Source organism: Pangasianodon hypophthalmus, chromosome 28 (assembly GCF_027358585.1).
Source record: "Pangasianodon hypophthalmus isolate fPanHyp1 chromosome 28, fPanHyp1.pri, whole genome shotgun sequence".
Lineage (NCBI taxonomy): Eukaryota > Metazoa > Chordata > Actinopteri > Siluriformes > Pangasiidae > Pangasianodon > Pangasianodon hypophthalmus.
Genome location: NC_069737.1, coordinates 1,036,291 through 1,062,293, shown reverse-complemented (window position 1 = coordinate 1,062,293; position 26,003 = coordinate 1,036,291). Strand labels below are relative to the sequence as shown.

The following is a 26,003-nucleotide window of genomic DNA, read 5'->3' as shown; positions in this document are numbered from 1 at the left end:
GGAAGGGGTTTCCGGCGATGTTGATTGGTCGGCGGTCTGGTTGGCCTTATGTAGCGTCTCGAAAGACCAATGAGGAAGATAAACAGAGTGAGGCGCGAACCCGGCGGAGTCTCGTAGGCGGGTTGCAAAACTTTGAAGAGTGGTTCACAGCGGTGCGAAGCCGAGAGTTGGAAGCTTTGCAAGAACCAGTCTGGATGCAGTCTCGGAGCAAGCGTGATCTCCTTGTGATGAACTTCTAAAGCTCTTGGTTGATGAGACTTCCTTCAGATGTGGATGGAGACTCTTGCAGAGATGTAGTGGATGAGACTCCAAAGATGTGTTGGATTCTCTCAAAGATGGATAGGATGAGACTCTTGCAGAGGTGTTGTGGATGAGACTCCTGCAGAGGTGTGTTGGATGAGACTCCAAAGATGTTTTTGGACTCTCTCAAGGATGGATAGGATGAGACTCTTGCAGAGGTGTTGTGGATGAGACTCAGAGTTTCCTTTGTGTCAGGGGGTTTTAACCCTTTCCAGTTGGGCTGACCCCAAAGTGTTTGCTCCAATCAGCAGGATCTTGGGGCAGGGTGTAAACTGTATTCTCCTCCTCTGACACTAATTAACATTCTGGTCTCTGAGTTATGTGCTCTACAAACTTTGCATAAGGTTAAGTTAGAACTTTGTTAAGGAATTTGGTAACATGCATGTAATACATCGTACTCAACTTTACATTATACCAACCCTTAGGAAATTCAATAGTGATCACACACATACCAAACATGACATACCTGGTGTTATTGATACACACACGAACACTATGGTCCGTGTTAAACGATCAAAAAGCATCATAATGACCTGGTGGCTATAAGCATGACACACATAAGGAATGACATTAAAAGAGGCAACAAGTTTCCAAACTATGGTGCATCATCTTAAAAGTCATTGTCCTTATAGGAGATGTAAAGTAGCCTTATGCAGTCTGTTAAAGCTGGGTTCTGTGGAATGTGTGAAGGGTGGTAAACTTTGTGCTCCTGGGGAGAACAAAGGTCTCATTCCATGAGGGTCCTTGGGTGAGTTCCCCCCCTCCTTTTCTGTAGTTATCAGTTTTAGCATCGTGTTGGGTGAGCCATCTGGTCTTGGCCAGCGATCTAGATCAACAAGTTTGACAGAGGTTCCTCTTGGCTAAGAGGGTTCGTCCTCTGGTCAGGGATGTCCTTTCAGTTGGTGATTGTTGACAGGGCAGTTGAAATCCAGCAATCAGTAAACAAGTGGTAATTAACTTGGGTCTGCAAAGTCTGGAAGCAGGATTCCTAGGTTTATGGCTTCTTTGCTTTCCTTGCCTGTTCACTTCAGATCCTACAAGAGGCACAGGGAGATTGGGAATGAGGCCCGCGAGGAGCAGCCACTCCTCGGCCTGATGTTTGATTCTGACTCTAGCAGCGAGCCAGGGCTTGTGGAAAGGCTGGTGTGAAGGTGAGGGTGGCTGGTGCACAAAGGTGAATTACAAATACAGTAATTGTAAAATGGCAGCTACAAGATTAGCCTTATAAACTTTTCAGTTTGACTGGAGCAAAGAGAAACATATTTTAATTTTCTGAAATATTATTACTTTACTTTTGTCATTATCAGGTATCAAACAACTTCTGTATCAGAGAGAATGTCCAGGTAAAGCTGGGGTTATTTGATGACACTGGTGTACAGGAGAGAATGTCAGAGATCTCAGCAGTAAAGATGGACAGAACCGTGTTCTACATGTTCATCGCGTTTTCACTGATGCCGGTGCCGAGCAGTCTAAGTTACATATCATTCTACCTGTCACTTTTATAATAAACAGCAGCCTCCACATTACAACTCTTACCTGATATAGAAAAGGAAAAGCAGACTCATTCGTTGACGGGGGAAGCAGGTCCCATTTTGCTTTATAATCTTCACTTCATTATCACCTATTCTAAATGAACGTCTGCAATTCAGGAGCTCCTCAGAAGCTAGAATTTCAGCCTATGGCAAACAATACATTGCAGTGTGATCATTTCAGAAATAATACTGTTTTGTATGTCTGATTCATTCTTTACATCATAATAGTCTGTCCCTTCTTTTCTGGTAAACATCTGCACATTCACAAGAAACAACATGTGATCTTTACCCTGGTGATAAACACCTCATCACATGCTTCATCCTTCATCCAATCCTGGAACCTCGTGTTACTTTTTCCTCAAGTTTTTCCGGCAGATACTTGTGGCTTTCTTTGAAACTGTTTTTCTCTTAATTAAAAGCCTTTAATAATAAATCTATGGTGATGATAATGACATTAATGTAGCTGTAAAGTGAAAGACAGAGAAGAGATTAGATGTGTATGAACTTCTTGAAGCTCACTGCAGTGCATCAGTAATGAAGCACATTAAATGTGTATAAGGTTCAGTATTAAACACAAAAGGATCAATGTCTAAGTCATATATCAGCACTGTGTACATTAGATCAGTAACACACCACCTGCAAATATTATTAAAGCACATGATACATGAACCTGATAAAAATCTGAAGAAACTAAATGTAGAGTAATTTAAAGACCACTAGATGTCGCTGTTGTTCCTGATAGACTGTGAGTTTATCATCACGTGAATCATTGTGAATTTCTGCAATAATAAATTTATTTAGAGAATTATTAAGCAGCATTTGACTGTTTCTTCTTTGTATTCAGTTACTTATACATATTATTACAAATATCCTCCTGTAGCTCTGGGACTGAGTTCTCTGTTGTGTTTGCGCTCAGCACTAGTGTGTAGTTCCCAGCATGCTTTGCACCATCATGTCCTTGGGCAGTTTTGTGGTTATTTGTGGTCTGTGTAACATGAGAATCTTCAGTGCTACAGTATGAAGCTTTTCTTTAGTCATGAGTTTTATTTTTGGTGAGGTGTTTTTTCTAACACTGTGTTGTGAGTCTGTTCAAGTTATCGCCTTTTAAGAACTTGGCTTTAAGCTCGTGTTAGAACCGCTCCAAATGACCTCCAACAACAGCATGATGTTTTGATCATTAGAGGATACCAGTGTATATGCTGTAACACGCTGTACTTCATAATTAGGTTTAAATGTGATCTTTATTGACCAATAGTAATGCTGTGTTTGCTGGATGATTACAGTCTTTACACTGCTTTAGTTACACACCTCTGACCACTGACAAAACAACTCTCTGTGTTACTGTTTACAGCACAATGTGGAACAAGGAAATGGACCAGACAAATCACCATGGAAACTGCTTCATTTTGTTCATTTTGTTCAAACTGAAAAATCCACCCTGAGTTATAGTTTTGTGTTTTGTGATGTAAGTTCACACTCGTATGATGTCACTGATGTTTACTGCTGAGGTGTGATGGAAAGTCTCGAGGTATCTGACGCTACCAAACTTTACTCCTATTAATAAACTTTTGTCCCCTTTTATTCTATAATTAATCTTTGCAGTTAAGATGCCTTAAGCTCTTGGTCTTGCGGTTTATCTGGTTTTCCAGCGTGGAAGCGGCTTTCACGTAAATCACACCAGATCACAAACCTCTTTTCAAGTAGTATATCTGTCACAGCTCTAAAGGAAGTGGTGAGCAAGCAGTGGGCAAATGTGTGAAAGAATTAAAAGAAGGTGTAAAAAGATGCTGAGAAGGTTCATCTTCGTATTTTCAGGTGTTTGAGGTTGTGATGTAGTAGAATGTTGTGTGTGAGGTGCAGACGGATCTTCACCTCAGTGTGATGTAGTGCTACAGAGACTAAAGTCAAAACGCAAAAAGATGAAAGAGATAAAAAGACAAGCCCTCTTATATACATATGTTTTGGAATCATTTGTAATAAATGACGTTTGTCACACATCCATGTGTGATTACTTTTGCATGCATGTTTTCAAAAGAAAACCAGCACAGGGTCTCGTGCATCTCTGTGTCACTGCAACTCATAATAGAAGCTGTGGCTAGCTGTATGTAGGGCAGTACACTGGTGTGTATGAATGCGGTTTGCGCTGTTCGGTGGAACACAAGTATAAATGTTGTGTGTGAAAGTGTGTGTGGTGTATGGACTGCTTCTTCCCACATGCATAAAACTAGCACTTAAAGTAGAACACACCACTGAGGTGAATGAAACTGTATGCTGTACATTTACCTAAAAAAGCATAAACCACCACACAGAGCATTTCTAACCTCCATAAAACAATTCAACATTCAATTTCAATTGATAGGAAAAAGAAAATTAATTTTATTCCTGGGGTGTTTTTATTATTATATTACAAAACGAAGGCCGTTTGGAATTTAACACCATTAACAGCTTGTTGCAATAACAACAGTTTTAGATTAAATATTAACTCTCTCACCTCTGCATGAACACACACATACACCTAACAAAGAAAGGCCTGACAGCATACACACCGAGTCGTTCACTAACAAAAGGCAGTTATTATGTGCTCAGTAATTCCAGACCAGCTGTTGTTCAGTTCAAACATCTGGTTTGTGGAGCATCTGGTCTTAATCCTGCATTAAACACATTATAGAAGCTCAGAGGAGTCTGAGTTTAAAAAGGGCAGCTAGACCAGTGATCTGGAAAGGACGTGTGACGTACAGGTGGATAAATTACGATCAATTATTTATTTAAATTATTTATTTATTTATGGTCACAGATCAGCAGAGGACGATAAAAATAAACTGTAACATGAACCTTTATTTAACTGGACAGTTATTATAATGAGATATTTTGAAAGCTGTCAGATTTAGAAGTAGAAAAAACTCTTTCCAGTTTTAAATAATACAGAATAAAACAAAACACACCACACACATTCAAGGTCTTACTCACGTGATTGTTCAACAGGAAGCGTGATGATGAGAATACAAAGAGGGTCTCATAGTCAGAGATACAGGAAATGCAAAAAACCACAACGCAAAATATCAAACGTCATACACGAACTCACACATTTTACACCAGACTCTGTTTATAAGAGACTTTTTACTAGACAACATGGAAATACGACACACTCAGAGATATAAATGTGAATCTGTAAATTAAAATTCTGTATAAAATATGTAAAGATTGAGGAGATCAGAAAGAAACATTATATACACTCTGCTGTGGTCCGTCCTCATTTCTATAACACTGTCTTTCCCTCCAGCTATAATGCTGTGTCTCTGTAACCGGCTCTGCACACGCATAAGAAAAAACTAGTTTAGTGGGTGTTCTTCCTTTCCCGCCTTTTTATAACGACATGTAAAATCCAGTCCTTATCACTAGTAAATCTACAGGAACAAGGTTTTCAGCTACTGATCACGCTTCCTGTCCCTGAACGATTATATTAGAGAATGTGAAATAGACCATTGTTATAGTTTTTAATGGTGCTTTTGAGAATGAGCAGACTATTTAAATATTTCTTGTTTGCAAATGCAAATTAGGATTTGAATTGTGTTAAACTGTTGGCTATTTGGGGAAGCAGTGGCAGACTAGAAAACCACATCTCTACCTCATTCAACTGCAGAAACTGGCCAGATGTGTTTGCAGAGCCATCGAATGGTGGTGATGCTATCTGGCACTAAAAGCAACAAGCCCAGACCCACACTGAGGCTTACAGTCAGAACAGAGTGTTAGTGCAGGAATATTACAAACTGAAAGTATGAGACTGATGATAGAAATTGTTCTCTCAACGTGTTCCAGCTTGCTGTTTGGGAAAACAGGAAGTAGGTGAAAGCCATCAGCCGTTGTCTGTAACTGACTCAGTCATCATTATCCACAAACATCTGCGGGGAATTTCTGTTTTTCGACCATTTTCAGATTATAACCTGACAGAGGTATAGCTAAACCTGTGATTGCTTTCTCTGTGGTGTTAAATAAATCCTAAGGGTCTTCACACTTCTGCATTAAGAGCGAGAATATTACAGGGTGTGGTCATGCAGTAGTGTGTTCTGTAAAATGCTTGTTCAGACATGCTCTCTGTCTCTCTCTCTCTCGTGATGGACGATCAGACTGCAGAAATCACCAACTTTATTTTTCTTTTACACAAGACATGAAAGTTCTGAAACTAACCCAAAAGTGATCATTCTGTTCATTCTACACTAAGTTCAATTCAATTTTATTTGTATAGCGCTTTTAACAATGGACATTGTCACAAAGCAGCTTTACAGAAATAAATGGATTCACAAAAATATATTGTAAATATTTGAATTTATCACTGTGAATTTATCCCTAATGAGAGAGCCAGTGGCAACGGTAGTGAGGAGAAACTCCCTGAGATGATATGAGGAAGAAACCTTGAGAGGAACCAGGCTCAAAAGGGAACTCATCCTCATCTGGGTGCAATGGATAGTTCGCTTATAAATAAATCCCTTCTATTATTGTGTACTATATGGACAAATATTGCAATTGTGTAACCAATAAATTCATCACAGTTTTTGCAAGAAGTCCGGCTGGTTAAAATCTATCCACTGTCCACTGATGGAGTCCTGAGTACGAAGCTGCTCGTGGTTCACATAGGAATTCCGAATATGGCCCTGGGGGTCTGTAAATAATAATTACTGGAATCACCTATTTTTAGTGGCTACGTATGTTATGTTAGAATAAAGAACTTCAAGTGTTAATGTGTTTATTCAGAACCAACTGAGCTATATTTTTACAGAGTAATTTTTTGTCTAAAACTTCATTACGCTCGTGTTAAAATGTCACATAAAAAATGATCACACATTATATAAAAAGTTTTTTTATTAAATGTTTGCAAGCATGAGCATGAGCTTTCTGGTTAGTCACAAGGTTAAACACAGAGAAATGTAAGCACAGACATTTAAGTAACACTTCACTAGTATCGTTATTGTTTATTAGCTTTTGATCTAACGATCTAACACACACAAAACATCAAGTCCTGTAACAATTACAGTCAGAACTGTTCTCTGTTTTAGTAATATTGAAAAAAATCATATGGAATTATGTAAAGCATTTCTCGCAGCTTATTTAAATACATGATGAAAGAGCATAACCACTGTATTTTAAATGCAAATGACTTCAAGTGCAAACTGCAGTTTATAATGCACAGATTGATGGCTAGATGTGAGTCACAGAAGGCCCTGAACACTTACCTTCTTACATCCACATCTACAGAAGCTCTGCGTTCCTGTATGAGTTTCTCTTTTCCTTAATGACTTACTCTCAGTGTGGGAAAATCTCCACTGTTATGTTAAAGGATTTTAAAGAAAGCTGGTTTTACTGTATAGTTTGAAGGAATGAGAAGGAATTGCAGTAACAGAGTTTGAACTAAGAAACAGAGTTTACACTTCCGTTCCTCCTAGCCTTGTGCTGCAAGTGTCCACTAGTTAGATTTCTGTGATCTGTTAGTGTTGAGCCATTAGAGAGAAGTCGAGAACACTGTGTTAATCATAATATTAAAGCGCAGGTGCATGGCTCTGAAACTGTAAAATAGAAACTAAACGACTTTAGGATGAGAATATTAGCTATGTAGATTGTTACTGTTCCATGGAGATGGTTGGAGTTAGCAGTGTAGTTTATGGTCAGTAACACTGATGAGACAGCTGAATTAACTCGTCCTCTGTTTAGGATGTTGGAGCTGGTATCATGTGACGTCAGGTAATAATTACAGGGCAATAGTGTTTGATGAAGGTGTTTATCAACGTTCTTTAAACACCTCTACAGCCCCATTTATATAAACAGTACTGTGTAATTGTCAGAGACCACTGTGGGGTTTTTTTTAATCAAAAGGTCATTCAGTATTTATTGTTAATTATTTGGTGGCAAACAATAAATATATGAAAATGTACAGTACATGAATTCCATTTTCAGTCCAATAGACATGCAGTACTTATTTATGCAGGTCAATATTAAAGTTCAATATTACAAATAAAATGTTTACAGAATTCATGCAGTTTTTCTGTTAAATATATTTTCCTGTCATTTTTGCTCATAAATCACACAAAGGTACTGCATGGCTGTTTGACTGAAAATGGAATTAATGTACTGTACATTTTTCCATCATATTGTTTACCACCAAATAATTAACAGTAAGTACTGAATGACCATGTGATCAAAAACAAAAGGGTGCACTGACTTTTGTACAGACTGTCTGTAACATTTGTAGACTTATGTAATCATACAATTTAAAAGATTTGCAATTTTAGTGTAAACACATCTGAGAAAGCCGTTTTGTACCCACAAAAGAAGGTGCACATGAAGGTGCACAGAGCTGAAAGGAGTGCACTGAGCATGTACAGACTGAACACTGAGACAGGAGTGAGCTTTTCTACAGGAGGAGGCAGTTCACTAAGCTAACAGCGTGTGGAAGCTTGTGATCTGCAGCTCCACACATCATGGCGTTCAACTGCTTTGTGCACTGAATCCTTCACTCACACTGATGTTCAGGACGACGGGAAAATGTCTGGCTGACAAACACTTACTATGGATTATGAAAATGTGACTATTTTAGCAGGAAACAGGATACTCTGGACTTTTCTCCTCCTGCTGTGCTGTAAGTTTACACCTTTCCTTCACAACAGAAGAAAGTGTAACTGTAAATCTACAGAGTTTTATAAAAGAAGTCCGTCCTGAAGAAGGGGAAAGTGGGTTGTGAAAGTCAGTGTAATACTTGGTGTGTTGGATGGAGTGAATTTTGCTCAGTGTTAAGCTGAACAGTGCTACAGCAGTTTAGAGCTGGTGTTAATGAGTCCTCTGAAAAGCTCCTGTTTCACAGCACTTTGACTTTTCAGACAAAAGCCAAACACAGGAACCTGTTTAGTTTCCTTTCTATTAAACTCTCAGAATAAACACTGAACAGCACTTTTCACTGTCACTGAGGTGGGACTCTCTACAGCACTTCATTTATTCCTGTAGTGTGTATTTTTTTTAATTATATGAGTGTGTTTTACTTTTAATTGATCTGAGGAACATGATTAGTTTAAGAAACACTCATGTACATTAATTAGCTTTGAGAGTAATGTTTAGAGACACACCTGAAGGTACAGAAGGTGTTTTTCTCCACTCCAGTGACAGGGAAAGATCCAGTTCAGTCCACTTTTCTGCAAATAAAATAATGTTAGCAATTAAAGTGTTCTGACTGTATAGTAAAGACAGCTTGTGGTTATTGATTTAGGATTCTTAAGACTATAAATCCATGATATTATAGATTCATTGTGCTGATTTGTGATGATGATCTAAGTTTCTATTTTCTAATGTGTAAGTCATTTATAATCTTCCTATAATCCTAATAGCTTTTAAGGGGTTTGAATACTTTTGCAAGACACTGTATAGAGTTAGCTGTGACATATATAGTAATAGATGCACTACTGAAGTACATAATAATTTATTTGCTACAGAATATATTAGATTCCCTGAACTGTAATATTTTTGCATTTTGAAGTTGAAAACATCATCATCTGAAATCCCAAATCTGTAGCACAGTGTAGTTTTAATGGACTGTATGTGATTGTGTTTGTGAGTGAAATGATGAATCTGAAGCTGAAGCTGTGATGCAGGTTTACTGTGTGCGGCTGGAGACGAGACGGTCAAACTGCAGGAAGTGGAAGGAACCAATATAACTCTCCATACTGGAATAACTGGAATTCAGAGTGATGCTCATATAATGTGGTTTTATGGACCTGAGAAAGCAGAGGAAAAGATATTGAACAGTCAGGTGTTAAAAGGAGAAACCGTTACAGAAATCAGTGAGAGATTTAAAGAGCAACTGCAGCTGGACAGAACCAGTGGAGCTTTAACCATCAGGAACATCAGCACAAATGATTCTGGAGTTTATTTATTACAAGTCATCACTGGACGTCTCACATCCAAGACTTTCAGTGTCAGTGTTTATGGTGAGTAACGTTTCTCCTTCCTGTCCATGTTCAGTCTCATAACTTCACAATTATTAGAAAGGCCAGAGCTGAGTGTAGATAAACTGCAGCATGAACATAATTTACAGAAGAATCTGCCCTGAAATAATAATATAAAAATAACAGAGGCTGGTGAGGGAACATGTAACATGTGGTGATAAGCAGGATGCAAGCGTGTAAACTCTGTGTGGTCTTTATTAAGGGCAATCCAATAGTTGTATTCGGAAGTGAAATCATGGGCTGATAAACATGCAGCCAAAATAATCACAGGGAAATTCATATTCCAAAACGATTATACATACGGTTACATATTAACTCTAATTATAAACCGATTATGCTGGTGGTAACAGTAACACTGCTTCATCAAACTACCCTGTCACTCAGTGTTTTACTGTAAGAGCAACAGAATCATCTCACTTTGACTTCTAAAGCTGTTGTATCTAACCATATCTATTATAACCTGTGTTTCTGTTTCTTAGCTCCAGTATCAACTCCAGTAATAAGAAATCAAAGAGGAAAACGAAGTGTGTCTTCCACAGAGCAGTGTTTCCTCCTGTGCACTGTGGAGAATGGAGAAGATGTGAAGTTATCCTGGTACAGAGGGAATGAGAGAATCTCCATCACCAATAACACAGATCTCAGTGTTCCCCTCAATCTCCCACTTCAAATACAACTCCATGATATTAACACTAACACTTATATCTGTGTGTCTGCAAACCCTGTCAGCAATAAAACAACTTCTCTCAACATCGCACAGCTCTGTGATCATAACTCAGGTACGTCAGAGACTCTAAACTATCATCACTGTGACTAGAACAGAATAATGAATATTCATGTAGGAGTGAGACAGAGGTGACTGAAGATTAAGATATAAAATAAATTCATTATTGATGGTCTGTCAGTCTGGTTGTTTAAAGAAAATTCAGTAGTTTAAATGCTTATGTGTGAAAGTCTCAGTGAACACAACATCATTCAGTGGAGTCAATATCAACAATACCATGAAAAAGTATATAGAGGATTCATATTTACTGACCGCAATGGAATATTAATCAAGTGCCAGCTTCATGTTACAGGTTTCTCATGAATTTGAGTCAAGAATCAAAATAACATGGGATTAGTGTGTGTGTTATGTAGAGCTGGGTGATATGACGATATAATATCGCTATTGAGATAAATTATAACACAGTACACTTTTCTGAGATATTGTAATCTGTTAGTGATATTTCTCTACTATTTTTGTAACAATTACATTTACACAATTACACAACAGACATTAAATAAATATCACCAAACTCTTTCTTTACATTTTGTTTTACTGCTACTTTGTTAGAAAACCTAAATACTGTGATACGTAGCATCTAACTTCAAGTATCATGATATATTTTTGTCATATCGCCCAGCTCTTGTCTTATGTCTGCATCATATAGAGAAAATAATTTATGAATATATCGTATTGTTCACAGGACAAACTGATCGTTCCCGTTCACTGCTTCCTGTCCTGATATCTGTTGGAGTTTTTGTGTTATTAATAATACCTGTATGTGTGTGGTTTTGGCTGAAAAAGAAAAAGCGACCAGGCAAGTAACGCATCTTTCTGTTCATGTGTTTAGTTTAGTTTTTACGTTTGCCTTGTTTAGTAAAATTTCATCTGATTTGTGTGTTTTTAGTTTCTGAAGTGACTTACGCTGCTGTGAATATTACAACTCACAGTGCAGAGAGACTTAGAGAGGTAAACATCTAAAGAAAACTTCTGAACATGATCATGATGTGAAATGCATTAGAGGTTTTGGTATAAAAATCACATTTGTTCCACAGGAGTGATAAAGTCTCTCCCTGATTCAGATACTGAAATACACTGTTGTGTCTCACAGGAAGAAAACTCGAGAGAAACACATGGTGAAGCAGAGAGTGTCTGTGTGGTGTATTCAGAGGTGAACAGATCCACATAATTCAATATATCATTTTTACTATATTGTTAATTATAAATCTTATTATTATGATCTATGTAATTGGTCACAAAAGGTCACTGTACATGTTACCTAAGGCATTTACATGTGCTGTTTGTCTTCAGGCATCAGTGTTTAATATTAATTTAACATTTGCATGTGCTCGTTATGTAAATATGAATATCAACTTTAAAGTTAGCTTAAAAAAAAACCCTAATGTCAAAAATGGCAAGCTAATCAAAAATGCTTCACTGGAACACATCAGTTTTTTTAAAGGAATCAGCAGCTTCAGTTTTCCAGCTGCTCCTCGGTGTTTACGCTTCTCACATTACAGCCCTATTGTCCAGATCAGATACAGATACAGGTACAGAGCTCTGGGTTAGAGGTGTGTGTGGGACTGGAACGAGAAAACTGAACACACTGCACGATAAAGCCTGTAACCCTGAAGACATAACACCAGCCTGTTAAAGCTCCTGACTGAGAGAGAGACAGATCTAGAAGATGAAGTTAAAGGTGTTAGAGTTGTCGTTTGTTTGTTCATCAGATTAACACGGGTACCGTAATTCCTGAAAAACCTGATAAGTCAATATTGTTCCTGGAACACTGCTTGTTCAGGCTCAGTGTGTAGCTCTAAACACAGCGTCATAACTGAAAGACACAGAAGCGTCAGAGAGCTTGTATTATATGAAAGAGAGAGAGAAGTGTTTGCTGTGTGTGTTTGTTTTTTTAATAAAAATGTAAAAGTGTAAATTCCCCTTTTGTGATTTTTGCTTTATGGCCATTAAAAGGCTGAGCTTCTGCCCAGTTTGAAGATAATTGGGAATAATTAAACATTCAGTTAAAAACATGATAATGCTAAAGGGGTAAAGCTGTAAAGTTCTTCTCTATAAAAGACAATAAGTCCATTACTGTTTATTTCACACACAGCAGGCGGGATCAGGCCTTCATTAGTAGGTTTGTTACTTTTAGCCCACAGAGATCTGTCCTTCCCTGGTTTAATGGGCGTTGTCCCTGAATTTAATTATAAATGATGTTACACACAACACTGCCCCCTGCTGTTCTTATACAGTACTGTGCAAAAGTCTACACACCCTTAATTATTTTTATACAAAAGTAGTCTTAGCTGCTTATTTGATGTTTTTGGCATTAAACTGTGAGGAAAAACACAAACAACCAGATTTCCAATCTTTCATGTTTTTTTTCCAAAAACATTAAATGTTACAGAAAAAATGAAATGTTTTTAGAAGTGGTCAGTAATGGAGCACTTTCCAGATAAACTCATAATGGAGGCTGTTCTGGTTTCAGAAACAGGAGCAAAGTGAGAAGCAAAGTGTCCAGAAGAACTGTGTTAGGTTCTCCAAGATGCAGAAAAACACTTCCAGCTGCTTTCTGTATAAAACTGTACAGCAGTGAACCTGAGAGAAGTTTAGGCTTAAAGCCAGAGTTCCAACAAATATTCATTTACTTTATTATTGTTTAGTGGAAATGAGAGTTCATTTATTGGCCTAAAAGTAGAAACTTTTCATTTCATCAAGTTTGAGGACTTTTGCCCAGAACTGTACAAACTATTATATTTCAGTGAAAACTGTTCAATTAGAAACCTCAATTCTGATCCTTTAAAACAAGCAGCCAGAGTTATTTTACTGTCACCTGTATGAGTATTTCTTTATATTAACTGTTTTTACCAAACCATAAGCCAAGAACTAATCTCCCAGAGCTTTTAATAAGATTTACATTTTAAACATTAAAACATCTTCCTTGTGTTTACTTTCTTAATATCAGCTAAAAAAGAGAAACACAATCATTATAAAAGCTATTATATTGTATTATGTTATATTATATTATACAGTATTATGTAATACATTAATATTTACTAGTTTGATGTTCCATCACAGGATCATAAAATCTCAGGAGTTTTTCCCAGTGTATAATTATCTCTAAAGTAGCATTGTAAACTAAAACACTAAATAATCTCAGTAAATAAGAAACAATTCAGCCAGCAGGTTTTACACATGTATATTATTATCAGTATTTTCCATTTCATCCCTGTGCACTTAAATAAAGCATTAAACAGTGTAAAGAAGGTGAATAATGTGATTTGCTGTGAGAAGAGAAAGTTCATTAAACAGTTTCTCCTACCGTAAAGAGCTCAGTAAAGCCTCCAGCTCAGACGATGACGATGTCCTTTAAATCATGTCCATGTGAGGACACTGATGTGTAAATGGTCAACAGTTAGCATTGTTCATTAGCAGAAAATCAGGTTCCAGGAATGTTTAAAGAGGTTTATCAGCATTACTTTCATTCTTTCGCTGTACTGAATGCTCTGTCCTTCTGAGGCACGGACACGGAAGCGACCTGCTTTTATTCCCATCTACACACAGGGCGGCCCGAATAGCGTGACGAAGACGTGACGATGACGCTGACGATTTCTAGCTTATTTACATGTTACGACTCCAAATCCTTTACCGACTGAACACATTAGACATTAACGCTGGTGAAGCACAGAGTCCTACCTGTCTAGAAACTTCCAGCAGGTAAATTAGTTCTCTTTCAGAAGCCTGAGAGTAAAAGCAGGAAGATGTTTCACCACATCACACAGGATTAAACAAGTTCCTCAGCTGTTTATTTCATTTTTGTTCAAACTGGGAGCAGTGTGATGGACACTGAGCTCAGAACAGATGAGGAAATTCACTGTCCTGCTGATATTTCCATAAGTTTGCCTAGTAGATCACATGAGAGAGAAAACTGCCATTCAGTTTAAAACAATGACTTATTCACTTCTCCTTTCTCACATTTAACACATTCATAATGTTTTCTATCACTTATGGCTTTCATGATTATCTTTAATATGATAAAGTGTTAGTTTCAGAAAGTATTATTTCTGAACTTTATTTGGAAGAGTGAGTGTAGACAGGTACAGTAGGTACAGAACATCACTTCCTCTTTAAATGTCTTTTAAAATGTCCCTCTTTTATTGCCTTAAAGCCCAAAAAGAGGTTTTATGAGTTTGCCACACTTTGTAAGTTAATAAAGACATTAACAAAGACATTTCTTTTAGAAAAGTTTACACTTTGTGGTTTCTCAGTAACATGACAAACTGTGATTTTTGTCTTTATAAATTTTTGTGGACGTTCCACAGCATAAAATGTAACTATAAACAGATAAAAAGTATGACATGGTGGAATAAAACACTTGGGGACATGCTGTTATAGGAAAAATAATCAACTTCAGTGTTGTATCAGTAACACGCTTCATCACACCACCCCATCACTGATTATTTTACTGTAACAGCAACACACACAGTGTTTATTAATTATTTAAACTACACTTGACCGCCTGTTGGTTTTTAATTTAATTTAATTTATTGTGGAAATGTGATATTCCCATTCTTGTCCTCTGGCCGCTGCACATTTTGGGTTATATTCATGTTAAAAAGGAACGATTTTCATCTTCCAGGCTGAAGGTTGTCTATTTCTGCATAGTCAGGAATTTAAACTGAACTTAATCCTGAAATCTCCACATCATAGGAGAGAGTGAGTTAATGTTGTTGTGTGATCTGGAGTGTGTTCACTGTCAGATTTTAGTACCAGGAACTGTGTGTGTGTAAAACACAAAATAAGGGAAGCGTGTACACTATCAGAGGAATTATTTATGCTAAAATTATACTCATGTGCTGGTTACATTATCAAAAACCTAATAAATGCCATATTATCAATAAACTCTACTGAGAGACAGTAAACAGTTGCTGCATGTGTACATTATTTAATTGAATCGCTGTAAATTTACATACAGAATTAGACAATTTAAAAACTCTGAACAAAGAATTGATTTACTGTTAAAGTAGAAATTTCATTTTAAAAGCTGAACCTACTGTAAATCCACTGAGTTCCAGACGGCTATTAAATGAAACAGTGACACGTGTTCCACTCAGAACCATTAAATGACGTCTGCACTGATTGTTCTGAAGCAGAAAATCAGCTCTCAGGTTTCTAAAACTGACCTTCAGCATTTTTTCCATTCTTTTGTACTGAGGTGTACTGAGGAGAGAGAGAGAGACAGATCTACAGGATGGTGTTAAAGGTGTTAGTCAGTGTTGTTGTTTATTTATTCATCAAATTAACACGTGTTCTGTAGTTCCTGAAAAACCTGATAATCTGATCCTCATCCTGGAGCACTGCTTGTTCTGGCTCAGTGTGTGTAGCTCTAACAAACACAACTTCATAAGAGTAAAGAACAGAAAGTGTAAGATGTAAGAGGGGTGTGTGCTGTGTTCTTTCCAACTCAGTGTTTACAGTGTTTTCTTTTTTTAAATAAATTCCCCTTTTGTTATTTTTGCTTCATGGCCATTAAAAGGCAGAACTTCTGCCCAATTTGGAGATGAATAATTAAATTAAAAGTTTAATTAAAAACTAAATACTAAACCAGTAAGGCTGTAAAGTTCTTCTCAATAAATGACAGTAAGTCCATTATTGTGTATTTCAGTGATAATATACACACACATCTACACACAGCAGGCGTGATCCGTTCATCAGATTTTCAGAAGAACTGTGTTAGGTTCTCCAAGATGCAGAAAACCTGAGCCTGAGAGAACTGATACAGGTTTAAATGCCTCACAACAAATATTGATTTAGTTGTTTACTGTTTACTGCTATTTATAGTTTATTAATTATATGTAGAAACATTTATTTATATTTATTATATACTGTACAATCTATTCTGTTACAGTGATGAAAGTTAAAGAAGAAATATCAGTTCTGATCCTTTAAAACAATGTCACCTGAATAAGTATTTCTTTATATTAATTGTTTTTACCAAACCATAAGCCAAGAACTAATTTCCCAGAGCTTTTAATACGATCTACAGCTGATATTTCCTACAACAGTTTCCCGTCACTTAGACTTTAACTTTTCCTTTCTTAATATCAGTTAAAACAGAAAAGCACAAATAATTTGACATGTCATTTATAAAAGATATTAATATTTATCATAGAATTATAAAAAGATTGGATAAAATCTCAGGAGTTTTTCCCAGTGTATAATGATCTCTAAAGTAGCATTGTAAACTAAAACACTAAATAATCTCAGTAAATAAGAAACAATTCAGCCAGCAGGTTTTACACATGTATATTATTATCAGTATTTTCCATTTCATCCCTGTGCACTTAAATAAAGCATTAAACAGTGTAAAGAAGGTGAATAATGTGATTTGCTGTGAGAAGAGAAAGTTCATTAAACAGTTTCTCCTACCGTAAAGAGCTCAGTAAAGCCTCCAGCTCAGACGATGACGATGTCCTTTAAATCACGTCCATGTGAGGACCCTGATGTGTAAATGGTCAACAGTTAGCATTGTTCATTAGCAGAAAATCAGGTTCCAGGAATGGTTCAAGTGGTTCATTAGGGGTCCAAGCATGAAGTGTTTTCTTCTTCTTCTTGTTATTATTATTATTATTATTATTATTATTATTATTATTACTGATAAGGGGCCCAAGCACTGAAGGAGCATAGGCATCCTATTGTTATTCTTTGTTTTTTTATTATCATTAGGGGCCCAAGCACCGGAGGTACCAAGCGCCCTATTGTTATTATACGTTTTCTTCTTTTTCTTCTTCTTCTTCTTCTACTTCTTCTGGCTATGGTCTGTATGGCGCCCACAGAACCGTCTGGTAAAAAGTTGTGAAACCAGACTGAATTGTTATACTTATATTAGTTATAAAATTATATTTATGTATAATTGCCATTATAATATTCTATTATTAATACACATCATATATCATTTATATAAACTATTATTTCAAATAAAAATAATAATATAATACTACTTCATAATACTAAGATCAACAATAATAATAGTTAATTTTTTTAATAAAATATTTTTTACATAAATAACAACCACAATGGTAAAAGATACAAACAATAATTAAAATCATCAGTCCCAATAAACACACAGAGCATGTGGGTGGAGTACACACCATTTAATTAACAATCACAATCATAAAACACAAACAGGAAAGACAGAAGCTGCAGTGTTGATGACAGAGCAGACACGTGCACGCGGCGAGCTTGTCTATAAGACCATGAACAGAATCTCTCCGCGCTCCCGATCACGTGCTCGCGCCGACAGCATTTACTGAACAGCGCCCTCTAGTCACAGATTTGTCTGGGTCACCGATTTGGGCACAGCTCACGTGCTGCACTTCTCGCTCGCGCTCCGATCCGGTGAAATCACAGAACAGAAATGCAAACAAATGCTGATACACATCCACTGACCTACAGCTCTAACTGTGTTTAATAAAAGCTAAATCAAGGATGTTATTAAAGCAAGAGACACACACCCACACACACACACACACGCACGGTGTCAATTTAAAACACAAAGGCGCTATGACACTAGACTGTTTCCTGTGGGATTTGGTGGCCGTGTGGTAAACTCTTTGTCTCTGGACTTGGATATGGCTGGTTTGAATCCAGGCCATGCCTGTGTTTGGTATGTTGGGTAAAAAGTGCAGTTAAAATTATAGGCTTTTGTGATGTTAAAAATATATAAAGTTACTTGGTTATATGAAGGTGAAAAGGTCTATGAAACAGATGACTTGTATGAGTTCCTGTGGCTCATGTGGTTGAGCATTGCCTCTGGGTTGTGAGGTTGCTGGGTCAAACCCCAGCCAGGACTCCAGGATGTGAGCGTAAATGGTTCAGGAATCAATGGCAGTGTCATTGAATCAGATGGTGCAGGATGGCCTGAGGGCATGCGTTCATGAGGTTGGGGGGGGGGTAATATCCGGGCAGCTGCCCCCCCCTCAGTCCGGGCTGCTGGGGAAAGGGGTTATGGTGCTCGGCAAAGGAGCGTCGACTTAGTTTTGCATAATAGAGGGACCACCGCAAAAACTAAGTCAACACACCCTTGCCAGGCACCATAACCCCTCCCACCTGCATCCCTGACCCATGGGGGCCAGCTTCACCAGCACATACCCTCAGGCCTTTCTGCACCTCCTGCCTAACTCACACTGCAACTGACTCATGAACCACCTACATTCATATCCTGGAGCCCTGGCTGGGGTTTGAACCAGCAACCTCTCAACCCAGAGGTGAAGCTCATCCACATGAGCCACAGGAACTCACACACACTGCCTTTTTTATAAACCTTTTCACCTTCATTTAAGTCACCGTCATATAGCCAAATTAACTACACAGACAGCACAAAAAACTGCCCTTTTAACACCACCTTCCCTAGATCTCAACCCAAAAAAAACAAGCAACGGAATGAGCAAGATTTGAACTAACAAACTCCAACAGCAGAGACAAGCATTTTACCACAAGGCCACCAAATCCCAACACAAAGGTGTTTCTGTCATAGCACCTTTGTGTTTTAAAATGACAAGTGCAAAAAAAAAAAAAAAAAAATTTTTTGTCTTTTGCTTCATCCATATATACATTGCATATAAATATGTATATCTCGACTCCATCAGTGAGCAGATGATATCTACAAAAACCTCTAAACTGTCAAAGCTGTAATTACTTAAAACTACTAACTAACTACTTACTGTAGGTTACACAATTCCACTATTTGTCTATTTAGTACACAGTTATATAGAAGGGAATTATTTATAAGCGCACTATCTGTTGTCACCCAGATGAGGAAGGGCTTCCTTTTGAGCCTGGTTCCTCTCAAGGTTTCTTCCTCATATCGTCTCAGGGAGTTTTTCCTCACCACCGTCACCTCTTGCTCATTAGGGATAAATTCATAAATTTAAAATTTATATTGTGAGTATATATTTATGTAAAGCTGCTTTGTGACAATGACCATTGTTTAAAGTGCTATACAAATAAAATTGAATTGAACTGAAGAACAGACATATGATATTTTTGTATAAGAGTCCCAGGAGCTCCTCAGAAGCTAGAATTTCAGCCCATGGCAAACAATCCTTTGCTATATAAATATATTGTAGCACCATGAGGTTGCAACAGAACACAGACAACGGGAGGCACAGGTGGGGGGAAAGTGCTTTATATCTTATATATCTTATTATATCTTTATATTAAAAGTGCTGGTGTATGGGAAAGGTTGGTTTGAAGGTGAGGGTGGCTGGTGCAGAAAGGTGAGGTCACAGTCGTCCCGGAACTAGGCACGGTGAACACGGGGCAGCAGCATCGTGGCGGAACCCAGGAGGCACGTCGGTTGTTCTCGGGGTAGGCGAGGGTCGGCGTGCAGGAGTCCAGGCTCTTCGTCCTCGCTGACGTCGGCTTCTAGCAGCGAGAGGGAGAGAGACTTTAGTACCCTGCTTTACCGTACCTTTCCTTCCCTGAGAGCAGCCGCTGGCCCCTTTTATACTCTCCTGGTTTCTGCAGGAGGGTAGGGAGCTGCTGCCGCAATCATTGGCCGCCAGCCGAGTCGAGTTTCTCTGCCCTGCCTTGCAGCCATGTGCTGTAATGCTCTCCGAAACAGTGGTGGTGCTGAACCGATGCTGTCCGTTCAGCACCATGGCAACAGTCGTGTGAGGAGCGCTGTGTGTACAGTACCCCTCCTTTAGCTCCGAGCCTACTTTCTTCGTTGTGGGTGGCGGATATTCCTTAACTGCTCCCATATTCTTCTCCTGTGGCTTTAGAAGCCCCCGGCCAATCCGGTAGCCCAGGTAATGTGCCTTGGTCAGCACCAGATGACACTTCCTGGGATTGGCAGTAAACCCATCCTTCCGGAGCTCTCCCAGGACGTCCCTGAGGTGGTAGAGGTGGTCAGACCAGGTGGAGGAGTGACTGACAACATCGTCCACGTAGGCAGCCGCGAAATGGCGATGTGGCCGCAGGACAATGTCCAGTAGGCATTAGAAAGTGGCTGGAGCTCTGTGCAGGCCGAAGGGGAGAACCCGGTACTGCCAGTGGCCGCTGGCGGTGGTGAAGGCCGTCTTTGTCTCGGCCTCTGGGCTGAGAGCTACTTGCCAATACCCCTCGGTGAGGTCGAGGGTGGGGATAAACCGGGCTCTTCCCAGTCGCTCCACCAGATCATCGACCCTGGGGAGGGTGTAGCTGCCAAAGTCCGAGACCTGGTCGGAAGCCGTCGGAAATCGTTACAAAGGTGGATGCTTCCGTCGGGCTTGGGGACCACCAAAATGGGGCTGGACCAGGGGCTGGTGGGCTCTTCAATCACCCCGTCCTGGACCATACGGCTGATTTCCTCCTCTATAGCCATACGGCGGGCCTCTGGGACAACTCCCGGTGGGGTCTTGATGTCGTGGAAGATCAGATGCGTTAGGCCTGGGGTGGAGGAGAACACGTCAGCAAACTGGTCCACCAGCTCAGATAGCTCCTGGCTCTGCAGGATGAGCTCCTCTCCTCAGTGGACCAAGGTACGCTCAGGTGGACCTGTGGGGAGACTTCAAACGCAGACACTGCGGGAACTGGTTCAACCCATTTTTTCAGTAGATTTATGTGGTTAAGTTGGGTGTCTGCGCGCTTACCTGGCTGTTGCAGGCGATAGTTCACGGGACCCACCTTCTCAAGGACTGTGTACAGGACCATAAACTTGCAGGAGGCAGTGGGAAGGAGAAGGAGGACCCGGTCCGCAGGCTGGAACTCACTGGGCTGAGCAGGCCGGTTGTAGACCCTTTGTTGTTCCTGTTGGGCGGCCTCCATATGCTCCCGGACAATGGGGGCGACACGGTCGATTCGTTCCTGCATTTCCTGTATATATTCCACGAGGGAACAGAATGAGGAGGGCTGCTCTTCCCAGGCCTCCCGGGCCAGGTCCAGCCGTCCGAAGAGGTCACCGTCCGAAGAGGAGCTCGAAGGGGTGAAGCCGGTGGATGCCTGTGGAGTCTCTCGGACGTCAAAGAAGACGTACGGGAGGAGAAGGTCCCAGTTCCTCCCTTCCGCGTCTACCACTCGCCGCAGCATGCGCTTGAGAATCTGGTTAAAGTGCTCCACGAGACCATCAGTCTGGGGGTGGTAGACGGACGTCCTCGGGTGCTTTACCTGCCACAACCCACACAGATGCAGCAGAAGAGGAGAAGGAGCTCTCTGGCGATGTTGCGGGAGGTGGCTTTCCGAAGTGGTACTGCCTCGGGGTACCGGGTGGCGTAGTCCACGATGACCAGGATGTACTCATGGCCCCGGGCAGACTTTGGCAGCGGCCCCACGAGGTCCATGCCTATTCACTCGAAAGGGATGCCAATGATAGGGAGAAGAATGAGGGAAGCTGGTGCAGGCTTATAGGGCGTGGTCCTCTGACACTGGAGGCACCGCTGGCAGAATGGCGGACCTCCGCGTCCATGCCGGGCCAGAGAAATCGGTCCTTCAACTTCTCCAAGGTGTTGCAGGCCCCCAGGTGTCCTCCCAGCGGATGCGAGTTGGCCAGGTGCATGAGGGATTGGGTCTTGCTGCCTGGGACCACCAGCAGTTCACAGGGCTGGCCTCTGCGCTCCGTCCGTAAGTATAAGAGGCCCCCGGGTACCAAAAGTATGCAGCTGGGAGTCTCCGCAGTGGGTCCTGCTGGATTCCCTCGATGACCTGCACCTGGCCCCAACAGTGCTTCAGTCTGCCGTCCTCCTTTTGCTCCCGCCCGAAGTTCCCCTCCCAGGCGACCTGCGAAAACACAGAGGAGACAGGGTTAGTAGGGGTGGGGGTCTCACCTGCTGAGGTCGCCCCAGCATCACCTCCGTCCTGGGCCGGGCAGAGTCCAGGAGGGCCGAGACTGGATTGCAGTTTACCTCCACAGGGATGGTCGGGGAGCTGGGAGGGGTCACCGTGTGGAGAGCGCAGCCTGCGAGCCAGGGCTTGTGGAAAGGCTGGTGTGAAGGTGAGGGTGGCTGGTGCAGAAAGGTGAATTACAATTACAGTAATTGTAAAATGGCAGCTACAAGATTAGCCTTATAAACTTTTCAGGTTGACTGGAGCAAAGAGAAACACATTTTAATTTTCTGAAATATTATTACTTTACTTTTGTCAGTATCAGTTATCAAACAACTTCTGTATCAGAGAGAATGTCCAAGTAAAGCTGGGGTTATTTAATGACATTGGTGTACAGGAGAGAATGTCAGCGATCTCAGCAGTAAAGATGGACAGAACCGTGTTCTACATGTTCGTCGCGTTTTCGCTCGGTGCCGAGCCGTCTGCAGGAAACGAAACCTCATGGAACAGGCAAAAGGTCAGGCAATCAAAAATATTGTGGTAAATCCAAAATCCAAAAACCAGACTATCAGTACACCGAATACACGGCTTGGCAAGTTCAAGTAGTGGCACACTGAGCGTTACCTCGCAAAGAGATTGTGTGTGAGGAGTCCTATTATACTGTGTGGAGCTGATTGGGAACATACATTAGATTTATATTCTGCAAAGTAATATATTACAATGTACAACTCTGAAGAAGTAAAATGTATTCTCACATCACAAACACTATTTACACACACAGTTAAACACAACCTCTCAAAGGCTTCTGTATTATTATTTATTAAAAGAATTTAACATTAAAGGGGATTCACATTAGTGAGTAAACAGACCCATCCTACAAAGTACATACAGTATTATCTCCCTGGATCTGATTACAAACCTGTTTCACAGCACAAGCACAATTTGAAAGTCAGATATGTTGAAAAATCTCCAACATCTAAGAACCAAGGAGAACTCGAACATTTTAGATCTGCTGTTGGGGAGGTGATATAGTAACGAGCACACAGACAACACAAAGTTTAGTTTTTTCAGTGTTAATTTAACTACTTTAGGAAGAGGTAGGTCTTTATACGTAGTTTGAAAAAATGTCTTGCGTATTTGGTCTCCAGCCATCATCTACCTCTAAAGAATGTGTTCTCAAGTTCTGAAGGACCAGCAGGTGTGGTCAGTAGGAAGCGCCAGATTTTTTATTACTAATATTTTTTAAATAAGTTCTTGTATCTTCTCCCACTCCCACTTCCCAGCCATGCTCTAGTTCTCTGTAGGAGAGTGATAACCTCCTCTTCCTTGTACGTGAGCTTATAGATGCCCGACTGACTGCTGTTGCTCTGATCCTCCTCACACAGGCAGCAGAGCTCTTTATGGATCTCTTTATGATTTCTGGACATTATGACTTGTTCCCACCCACAGAGTGAATGCTTAGTTACAATAGCTAAGTATCAGATTTAAATGTAAATGGATACATGAACTTTTTTTGCACATACAGTGTGTGTGATGTAGATGTTTTTGATATCATGCTTTTTTGCTTGTTTATCACTTCCCCTGCTAAAAAAAATCCTGTTTATTCTGACCAGCTATCAGCTTCTGAACAGTGGACACTGGGAAATTATTTTCCAGCTTTCTTATTTTTTGTCCAAATTGATCAATAATTTTTTTTTAATCGATTTTCTAATAGCCTTGTAGTATCATCTGTGACGTTACATGCGTAGCAGTAATCGTGAAGGTGTTTCCATGTAGTAAATGGTCTTTGACCAGCAGGAGTTTTAGAAAGTTGGATTTTTCAGCAGGGCCCTGCCTCCATTTTAGTGAAAGACTAAGGGAGAGAGAGAGAGAGAGAGAGAGAGGTCCATGTACTCCATCTGACTGTGGCTCAGATCTCCTCTCGATAGAACAACTGAGGCATCTCACACACACACACACATAGACACGCGCACACACACACACACACACACACACACACACACAAAGACAGATTTTGGACTGATTTGATTTCCCCTCTTTTCAGTGCTAAATAACTGATTTCTGGAGACAGTAAATAAAACTCAAAGTTTTTGTAGGTTTTCATGCAACGTGACCGTTTTGCTTGCAGCTTGTTAAAAAATAAACATTTTCTGATTTAGATATTACTGATATATTAATAGAAATGTCTTGAAGTATAGAGATATGATATTGTTGTATAATAGACTCAGGAGCTCCTCAGAAGCTAGAATTTCAGCCCATGGCAAACAATCCTTTGCAGCGTGATCATTTGAACAAAAGTACTTTTCTGGTAAACATCTGCACATTCACAAGAAACAACATGTGATCTTTACCCTGGTGATAAACACCTCATCACATGCTTCATCCTTCATCCAATCCAGGAACCTCTTGTTACTTTTTCCTCAAGTGTTTCCGGCAGATAATTGTGGCTTTCTTTGAAACGGTTTTCTCTTAATTAAAAGCCTTTAATAATAAATCTATGGTGATGATAATGACATTAATGTAGCTGCAGAGTGAAAGACAAAGAAGAGATTAGATGTGTATGAACTTCTTGAAGCTCACTGCAGTGCATCAGTAATGAAGCTTGTTCACATGATTTCACTGGCTGATCTCATTAAATGTGTATGAGGTTCAGTATAAACACAAAAAGATCAATGTCTAAGTCATATATCAGCACTGTGTACATCAGATCAGTAACACACCACCTGCAAATATTATTAAAGCACATGATACATGAACCTGATAAAAATCTAAAGAAACTAAATGTAGGATAATTTAAAGACCACTAGATGTCGCTGTTGTTCCTGATAGACTGTGAGTTTTTCATCACGTGAATCATTGTGAATTTCTGCAGCTTTACATCAGCACTAAATAACATTTATTTAGAGAATTATTAAGCAGCATTTGATTTCTTATTTTCCTTCAGTTAATTATACATATTATTACAAATATCCTCCTGTAGCTCTTGGACTGAGTTCTCTGTTGTGTTTGTGCTCAGCACTAGTGTGTAGTTCCCAGCATAGATTCAGAGTCTGAGTTACTAAAAGAGTCCCTTCAGTCCTCCACCCTCCATCTAATTCTCTCTCCAAGCAGCTACAGCTGTTCTCTTGTTGTGCTAACTAGCTAACTAGTTCTCTAGGTAATATTAGCTAACTACAGTTCTGTATCCCCCCTTATAGTACCCTGGCTGTTCTGCTGCACAGTGTGCTTTTATCGCTTCAAGCCACACAGGCTTTTAGATGACAAAAGCATTTGATATCTTAGTTGTATTGATTTGTGGATAATGGGAAATGGAGTGATGGTGCATTAGGTTCTCCAGCACAATAGGAATCTCAGAGGAAATGAAAACTGCCTGTGAGGTCTCGAATACTCAGCTGGGGAATCTACTGACTCTCTGATTCTTCTCTCTGTGTCTGTGTTCTTACTGACCAAAGCGTTAAACTGTTAACATCTTCACATCTGTACAATGTCCAAATTCCAGTAAGTTTCCATTTCTGTTTTAAAATTGTATCATATAGTAGCTTTAATACTGACATGATAATGTGTGCATCATTTGACTTGTACACTGCTTAACTAATTTAACACAGATACACATTTACACCT

At 39.7% G+C, this 26,003-nt stretch overlaps 2 protein-coding genes and 1 long non-coding RNA gene across 3 annotated transcripts in view; 2 read left to right on the top strand and 1 right to left on the bottom strand.

The window, feature by feature from the left end:
* LOC117596365 (CD48 antigen) overlaps positions 1-26,003 on the top strand; it is a 48,535-nt gene that overhangs the window by 14,238 nt on the left and 8,294 nt on the right. The gene's annotated exons all lie outside the window — the stretch shown is intronic.
* Positions 8,318-12,513, top strand: LOC117596379 (CD48 antigen-like). Its single transcript, XM_053230804.1, has 6 exons — positions 8,318-8,460; positions 9,464-9,799; positions 10,297-10,593; positions 11,281-11,394; positions 11,485-11,546; positions 11,689-12,513. The coding sequence occupies exons 1-6, from the start codon at positions 8,391-8,393 to the stop codon at positions 11,764-11,766; spliced, it is 957 nt and encodes a 318-aa protein (XP_053086779.1). The 5' UTR covers positions 8,318-8,390; the 3' UTR covers positions 11,767-12,513.
* Positions 8,829-14,079, bottom strand: LOC128317637 (uncharacterized). Its single transcript, XR_008301163.1, has 2 exons — positions 13,903-14,079; positions 8,829-9,586 (listed from the first exon to the last, which is right to left on the bottom strand). It is a non-coding gene; the product is annotated as an uncharacterized LOC128317637 (long non-coding RNA).